The sequence below is a fragment of the Cucumis melo genome, chromosome 3 (assembly GCF_025177605.1).
Source record: "Cucumis melo cultivar AY chromosome 3, USDA_Cmelo_AY_1.0, whole genome shotgun sequence".
NCBI lineage: Eukaryota > Viridiplantae > Streptophyta > Magnoliopsida > Cucurbitales > Cucurbitaceae > Cucumis > Cucumis melo.
In genome coordinates this window covers 28,126,441-28,135,439 of record NC_066859.1, presented here as the reverse complement: position 1 = coordinate 28,135,439, position 8,999 = coordinate 28,126,441, and the positions used below count along the sequence as shown (strand labels likewise).

General features: G+C 31.8%; 2 protein-coding genes across 2 annotated transcripts; both read left to right on the top strand.

The window, feature by feature from the left end:
- Positions 1 to 5,182: 5,182 nt before the first annotated feature.
- LOC127148487 (uncharacterized) lies at positions 5,183 to 6,784 on the top strand. The gene is made up of 2 exons (XM_051082307.1): positions 5,183 to 6,275; positions 6,539 to 6,784. Exons 1-2 carry the CDS (start codon positions 5,562 to 5,564, stop codon positions 6,698 to 6,700), a joined length of 876 nt encoding a protein of 291 aa, XP_050938264.1. The 5' UTR covers positions 5,183 to 5,561; the 3' UTR covers positions 6,701 to 6,784.
- On the top strand, positions 6,780 to 8,584 carry LOC127148486 (uncharacterized). The gene is made up of 5 exons (XM_051082306.1): positions 6,780 to 7,101; positions 7,190 to 7,255; positions 7,334 to 7,723; positions 7,811 to 7,906; positions 7,998 to 8,584. Exons 1-5 carry the CDS (start codon positions 6,799 to 6,801, stop codon positions 8,553 to 8,555), a joined length of 1,413 nt encoding a protein of 470 aa, XP_050938263.1. The 5' UTR covers positions 6,780 to 6,798; the 3' UTR covers positions 8,556 to 8,584.
- Positions 8,585 to 8,999: the final 415 nt, after the last annotated feature.

The window sequence follows — 8,999 nt, the reverse complement described above, 5'->3', positions numbered from 1 at the left end:
GATCTGAGAGGATTTACAAAACGTGGGTTCAGTCAAAGACCTTATCTTTACTCGTTTTCGAAGTGAAAACGAAACAGTCATTCTTTTTCTCTCTTTCAAAATAATAATAATAATAATAACAATAATCAATAGTAAAATGTACTTTAGGATTTGTCTATTAAAGATGAAAAAAATCTGAGATGATTTTTTCCTTTTAAAATTTTAGAGGATTTAATCAATAGTGATAAAAAAAAAAAAACCAATTTTTTTCTTCTAAGGATTAAAATTGTGAAAAAAAAAAGCAAATATTTATGCTTTATGAAAAAATTCATTAAAGATAACAAAAATCTGTAAGTGTAAATATTTTGAACTCTGCCATTTTTATTGTTTTTCTTGTTTTTTAATCTAATTATTTAAGATGATTAGTTAATATTATAAAATGACAAAAAAAAAGTGAATCTTTAAATTTAAAAAAAAATAAAATTAAAAATGTAAACATTAAAAGTCAAATTGGTACAAAGGAAAATTACAGGAAATATCGTATTTGAAAAATAATCTAAAAATATAACAACTTATGTGTATACAAATGTTGATTGGTGAACTGGTAAAAAATTATAAAATTTCAAGTTTACTCTTAGATGTAAATGTTTCCATCATTAATTGCAGCTTTTAAATATAACAATTGATAACATATTTCTCATATTAATTTCTATCAACGATCATCATGATAGAAGTATTAGCTAGTACTACCAACTGATTGAATTTATTGAACTTAATAAAGGTATTATTATAGCAGAAACATCGATAGCAACTAGATAGTAGACTGTCAATTTTTGTATTAGACGTTAATTTTTTATCTTCAACTAACTTCTTTGATTTTCTTTTTTAATTTTTATATCATATAATACAATTGTTTTATTGACACACACACATATATATTTCTTAAATATTATTTGTGGAACTAACCCTAAAACACAACTGGAAAGTCAGGATGTTATATTTCCAAAACCTAAAATGTAGTCTATTTGTTTTTTCTTTTTTGTTTTAGGAAATGGATAAGAAAATGATTTGCAGTTGGCGTGGAAAGGGGTGTTTTCCGTACAAGGCGGCCATGCTGCCCGCTGCCCGTCTGAGGACCGTGTACTATTTTTCTCTGTTTTAGGTAATGATTTTATATCGCGCGATATTTACATTTCCCAACCGCAAACTCATAAATTTATCGTCCTTTTCCTTTCTCGCGAACTTTTTATCTGTTTTTTTTCTTTTTTTTGGAAAAAGGTGATGTTGTAAGTTGATGTTTCTTTTTCCTCAATAAACTTCCATATCAGATGGACGGTAACTTCCCGGTACGATTCCTTAACGGCGTGTATCGTTTTATGTCCACATGTTTATATCCTCTTATCCCAATCACTCTTCCGCGTGGGCCTAAACCAACAAAATATCAATTTTTAGTGAGTTATATGTGTGTTCTATACACAAAATGATCAACATCCGGTTCATTCACATGCCACCGTGAATTATCGCTGTCTTTGTTTGATAACTACTTGTTTGTAGGTTTTTGGAAACTGATCAAATGTTTTTATTTAAAAATTTTAGCAAATTTGAATTAAAAACTCTTCTGAGACAATAACTTTTAATTTTTATTCATTGAAACCTTAAAACCAACTTATACACTCTGTAAGATAGAATGAACGCCTTCATTTTGATGTCACTGAGATGGAACTCAACACATGAGTTATAGTATTCGATATGGCTAATCCTGAAAGAAATGCAAAGATTGAGACTTAATTTAGAGTAATCTGATCAAACTACTAAAGAGGTGGGACTAAAAAGAACCCTAATATCACACCATAGTCAGTATTAAAAGACTACAAATAACTCTACTTAAAATGTCATAAAAATATATCAAATTGAAAAACACCGACATTGCATCCAAAATTATTCAGTAAAACCTAATTTAATGTAAGAAACCATTTTTATCATCTACTCTCAAATTCTTACTGTGATTTACATATTTGTTAAGTAAAATAGTTGAATTGTTGTCATCTTGGAGATCATTTCGTAACCATTCGAACATTTGGTTTCAAAACTTCAAAAACGTATATATCTATACAAAAAAAAAAAAAAAAAAAAAAAACTAATTATCCCACATGATTTAAAATATATTAAAATTTTATCTTGAAGTACAATTATCAAACTTGTAATTACTTGTATGATAGTGACTATTACTATTATTTTGCACTTTTGGTTGCCTTCCCACCTACATAAAGCGAATGCTATTTGTTAACGAAATTGAATGCTTTCCATTTGTATCTATACCATTTATTTTTCTAAGTACACCAAAGTTAGTGTCCAGGGAATCGCATGATTCTAATTCGACCACGTACCATTGTGTAACATTTTCTTAATTCAAAAAACATGTGCTCCTATTGCTATAACAACGAAAGTACATATTCGTTTGTTCTAACTTGTAAGGACATTACTATTATTACTGCATTATATCATAAAGTAAATGTATAATTGTAGAAAATTAAACAGGGGCAAATTTGTCAATGTCCAATTAAAATTATTCATACCTAATTAGGGTGCAAGCGCTCCTTAACTCTTCTAAGTTCATTTTATTTTGTAGTGGTAACCCAATTATCCAACAATATGATACATTGTTTATCGTCTTTGTCGTCTCTTGAATCGAAGATCCATGATCTTTTGTATTTAAAGGAAGTAAACGTATTTGGTTTCTTTCGCCTCTTTATTTAACAACTTTTCTTTTCTCGTTACTTTTACTCATTAATTGGTTTGACAATTTTTTTAAAAATATACACATATGTATGTAATTAAAAAACATCATAGGTAGTTTCTTTTAGTTGGATAACATTTGTATCCTATGTTTTCAAATTCTATATTTTAACTTTTAAGGTAGAGTCAATATTGGGAATCTTCTCTTAATTATTAAATAGAAATTGATGTTGTAATATATTTTTAAAAATTATTTAAACTGAATATATTGTTTTATTAAATTTATTTCTTTCGTGTGTAGTTTTCCTCTTCTTTCTCAAATTTATCGAAATTGATACACCAAAATGCTATCGAACCAAAACATCGTATACCAAAAGTGTACTTTTTGCTGCACAGTCCTTAAGGCCATATTCCAAAATGGGAGTGTCATCTACTATTTGTCTTCTTTTTGATACAACTCAACTCGGTCTTGAGAATGGGCCAGTTCTGAACGAGGAAGTGGGCCGTATATTTTTAGTTAACGGCCCATAAACAAACGGGATAAGTACGACCATGGGTGGACTGGCATATTGGGCTCGTGAAAGACGGCCCAAAAAAATGTTTCACGGAAAATGCATAGACAGTCTCAAAGGGTGTGGAGTTGCAAAATTGCAAAAGAAATGGAAAGGGACAGAAATGTAAATAAGGGCAGGGAAAGGGATCAGTTTTCAGAGCTGGGCATCTTGTTTTACCATTTGTCGTTTTTTTAATTTTGGTTCAAATATTATTTTGATATTTGTATTTTCGACTTTCCACTTCCACTAAGTAATTATTGGTTTATTGTTAGATTGTTTAAGAAATTTTTGTTACTACCTATTCGAATTACAATATTGGAAAAATATTTGAGTCTTAAATTGGTCAAAAATGATAAGCTAATATAATTTGGATGGTGATTTTAATTCTAAACGAAGAGTAGGCAAATTGTAAAAGGCATCCATTAAATATGGGTGTATAGCTGAAATTACACCTTAAAATTTTAAGTGTAAAAATTTAACCTCATCATAGTCATATGTTATTATAATTTAATCGTAATAATTTGTTTTTGAAGTATAGATTATTTTAATTTGATTATAATATTAAGTGTTTGAGATATAAACTATTATAGTTTGAAAAGAAAGTAGTAAACAGTAACAACGATAAATGTAAAATAGTAACAACTATAATAAATAGAGGGTTTTGATAATGTTAATTGTAGTTATTTAAAGAGTGCAAACGAATATCATACTTTATTGTAGCAAGAGATATTACCTTGATATTGGATAAATTTTGCCCAAAACCAACCCTTACAAAATAATTTTTAAATTTAGAGATTCTAAAAAATAAATTATGTCTATTGTTTTGTCATGGTTATGGTAGTTTTTACGATTTGTCGAAACATATATATGTGGAAATAAAGTTGGTGTTTCCACAGACGACATGACGTTACCTTGATGCTAAATGTTGCAACTTCGTAATGGGCCACATGTCGTCCAAACACAAACACACAACAACCAAAAATTCAAAGGACTGGATATTTTATATTTTTTATTTCAAATTACACACATTTTTCCATTTTAATTTTCACAAAAGAATAACAAAATTAAAATTATATTTAAATTTCTTTTTATGAAATTATCAATAGTTTATAAGATATAATAAAATTTCTAATTCTATCGACGATAGACATCAATAAATACTCATAAAATTGAACATATTGAAATTCGATGAACTTATTAAATATTAGAATTTTCTTAATATAAATTAAAAATATTATTTAAAAAGAAACAATTTATTTGACACCAACTCGATATTTTAGAAATTAAATTCACAATTTAATTTTAGAAACAGAACAAAAGAATTAACGTTGCCAATGACATTAGGGTACAATTTTTGGTTAAAATGTATAATTTGGAAATAATTTTTGGCCTTCTATATATAGTTATTGAAATTGAAAGAGAGATGGGAAAAAGAGCAAATTAATTGGAGCATAGGGACCACGTAGCAAAGGTCTTGGGTAGACAAAAATATGGGCACAGTGTAAAAAAGCAATCTTTTTAGTGTTGCAAATAGACCCTCTGAAAAAAATTTGTATTTATTTTGGAATTATGTTTTGTGTTGGAAAAACAAAATTAAAAAGAAAAAGAAAAAGAAAAAGAAAACCCCTCATTTTTTACTGTTTAATTCAACACTTTTTGTCCCCTTCTTGTTTCTTCCTTGGCCTACCTTTTTCTTCTTTCTTTTTCCTTTTTAACTTTTGATAAATCCATTTTCTAATTTCACTTTATTTATGTAATAAAAGTAATGTATTCGTTAAATTTAGTATCAATTTTAACTTTTTTTTTTTGTGCACATTTCTCCTTATTTGACCAATTAAATTCTATACTTCCACATGTTATATAGTTTCTATTAGAAAAAATGTTGGGAAATTGCCAAAAATAGGTTAAAAAAAGAGATTTAAATGAATTTTGGGACAAGTTTTCAAAAGAAAGACTTTTAGGACAATTTGGGTGTGAATAGACAAAAATGCCCTTCATTAAATTTCTATCGCTCTCTATTGATTGTTTCGCCTACCCACGTTCGCTTTCCCTTCTCTTTCGCATAGAACACCTGAAGTAAAAAAAAAAAAAACATCTCCTTTCTTTGGCTTTTCAAATTTCCCGCTCTGCTCTTCGAAGATACTCCGACTGTTCGTCTGTCGTCGGTCCTCCAGTGCATTTCGTCGCTTCTCCTTTTCGAACCTAAGAATCAACTTTGAGCGTGTTCTCTTATTTCAGTGAGTTTTATCTGTAACCCATTTTCAATATATTTGCTTTTTCTTGGCTTGAATCATGACATCGACTTCAACATCGACCGACGGACCCTTCTACAAGATTAATCCTTCCCATCATTTTTATTCCCTAGTAAGCTGTTTGTCTCATTTGGAAAAGACAACACATAATATTAAGGCCAAACTCAAACCCGATCAATTAGCCTTATTTAGGAAAACAAAGTTTGGGCACTTTTTGGACCTAAATATTGTCTTCAATGGGCCACTCATCCACTACTTACTGTTAAGGGAGGTGGAAGATGAAGGAAAGGATTCTATAAGTTTCCTACTAGGGGGCGTTGTTTGTACTTTCGGTAGGAGAGAGTTTAACATCGTAACTGGACTATGGGGTCCTAAAGAGGACTATATTCAGTTGGGTGGGAACAGTCGACTGTTGGAGAAGTTTTTCAAAGACAAGGACTGTGTTTACGTTAGCGACTTAGAAGATATATTTTTGGAATACGAGGGTGATGACGATGATATCGTCAAATTAGCTTTAGTCTACTTTATAGAGATATCTTTGTTGGGAAAAGATAGGCGAACCAAAGTGGACATTGGTTTTTTGAAGATTGCTGATGATTGGAATTCATTTAATAATTATGATTGGGGTCGGATTGTTTTTGTACGCACGCTAAGTGCATTGAAAAGAGCCTTGGACAAGCAATATGCCAAGGGAAAGAAGAAATCAACACAGACAAAAAAATATACTATCAATGGATTTCCGCATGCATTACAGGTATTTGACTTCTTACTTCTTACTTCAAAACTTTAAAAAGATCGTTTAGTTATTTGAAACGATCGTTTAGTTATTTTAAACGATCGTTTAGTTATTTTAAACGATCGTTTAGTTATTTAAACGATCGTTTAGTTCTTTTTAACGATCGTTTAGTTATGTTAAATGATCGTATAGTTGTTTTCAAACGATTGTATAACCACTTGTTTATATATCTATATATATCTTGTGGCACTTTCTAAACTTGTTTGTCAAATGTGGAATAGGTTTGGGCATATGAGTCTATACCAACCATCATTGGATGTGGTGTAGATAAAGTAAACGATCATGCCATACCACGAATGCTGAGGTGGGTGTGCCAACAATCACCAAAGTCCCAAACTATAAGCCAGGTGTTTGACTCGCCAATGGTAAGTAGCAAGCAATAGTAACTTACTTAAGGATCGCGTGATTTTGTGCTTATTTCTTTGTCCTAAATACATTTGCCTTTTTCTATTTGCAGTTTATAATTAAGGCGGTCATTGAGATGACACCTGAAGAGGAGCAATTGAAAATTGCTTCAGGTGAACTTTTTGAAAACTTCCGCTCATCTACCATTATTCAGTCGAAGAATGGTGGTTCAAAAAGAGTACGAGAAGTTGTTAACGATGAAGATGAGTTGAAAAAGAGTAAGAAACAGAAGTCCAAGATTAAGATGAAAAAGGCTATTCGAAATCTCCAAGATCGAGTAGCGGTTGTTGAAGGCCAACTTAATACTATAAAATCCGATATTGACGAATTGAAGGGCCTGATGTCAACCATATTGAAGCACATTGGACTTCAAAGAAAGGTTAGGAATGAAACTGTTAAGTGTATTCACGTTAGTTGTTTCATATTTGGTAACCATGTTCTCGCTAATTCATTTTGAGGTTCCATAGGGTGACGAAGGGGACCACAAGGTGTCCGAAGGCTTGGAGGATGAACACATTGAAGTTAAAAAGAAGGTTTGGTTCCATGTTCATGCTAATATTGATGTTTAATTTCTATCATTATATACACTAATGCATTATGAGCTTCCATAGGGTGACGAAGATGTGTTGGAGAAGAAGGTTGATATTGGTTTAGAGGAGCCAATAGATGTCGTTGACGATGAGGACGTCATAGAGATAGAACCATTTCCCACTCAACGACCACACGTTCGGCCCGCCCGTAGGAAGCGTGCAAGTGTTTACCTATCAACCCCATTCACAACTCTACCTAAACGGTCTCTGACATCAACCACCAGCACCTCTGAGTCTGAAGCAATTGTTTATGATCCTATGCACAAAATACTTGACGTCCATTTAGATAGACTTCGAGCGTGGATTACAGACAAGCGTACAGACGATGAGCTGCGTGAAACCTTTCATGGGAAAAAATCGAAGGCTTTTTTCAGAGACTTGTTTATGTGTCGCCGGTGGTTGTCGGATGAGGTATGGGATTATCTTATCATTTATGCAATTATAATTTTATCATTGTTATGGTTCTATACATTTACTGCTTACTTTTGTTTGTATTAGCATTTGGATGCACTTTTTCTTTTCATTCGCTTGAAGATTAAGGCAGCCGGGATACCTTCTTCTCAGAACTTCACAACTGCGGACACAATCTTTATGGTTTGTAATCGTCTCGTTACTTTATGTATGTATTTGCGTTTGATATTTGTCTTTCGGTCTGATATTTGCGTTTGTATGTTTTTCTTTGCAGCGCATTTTAGTTTCGAAGTGGCCCCTATACAAAGAATGTATTAAAGAGAATCGCCCGTTTGACTGGGACGAAGAGTATAGGTTGGTTGACTATGTTGTCGGGTCAAAAGTGGACTTCCAAGATCCTTGGGCAAGTGTTGATTACGTTTACTCTCCATTCAATGTCCATGGCAACCATTGGGTTCTATTATGCTTGGATTTGGTAAGTTGTCAAGTGAAGGTATGGGATTCGCTTCCGTCACTTACAACTGCCGAAGAGATGACAAACATATTACTGCCCATTCGACAGTTGGTGCCAAAGTTGTTAGATAGTACTGGCTTCTTTGATAGGAGAGGTAGATCATCGACATACAAGGAACCTTGGCCAGTTGTCATTGTTGACCCAATTCCACTTCAACGAAATAATTGTGATTGTGGCGTATTCGCAATTAAGTATTTTGAGTACATAGCTGCTGGTGTTGGTTTAGATACATTATGTCAAGAAAACATGTCATACTTTAGAAAACAATTAGCATTTCAAGTATGGACCAACCAACACTCCTATGTATTGAAATATTAACATAAATCACAAGTATCAATTGGCTGTTCTATTATTGTGTATGTTGCATTTCAATTAGTAGTATCGATTATTCTCTATGTTGCAAAACTACTTGTAGCTAAACGATCGCTGAATTTTTTTATGATTTTAAGAATATCGTTTAGACTTTACCAAACGATCGTTTAGACTGTACCAAACGATCGTTTAGACTTTACCAAACGATCGTTTAGACTTTACTAAACGATCGCTTAATATTTTGACGTTTATTAAGAAGATCGTTTAGACATCGTTTATTAAGAAGATCGTTTACACTTACCGAACGATCGTTTAGACTTTACCAAACGATCGTTTAGACTTTACTAAACGATCGCTTAGACTTTTGACATTTATTAAGAAGATCGTTTAGACATCGTTTATTAAGAAGATCGTTTATACATATGTGCGCGATGAGTATTTCTCTACACG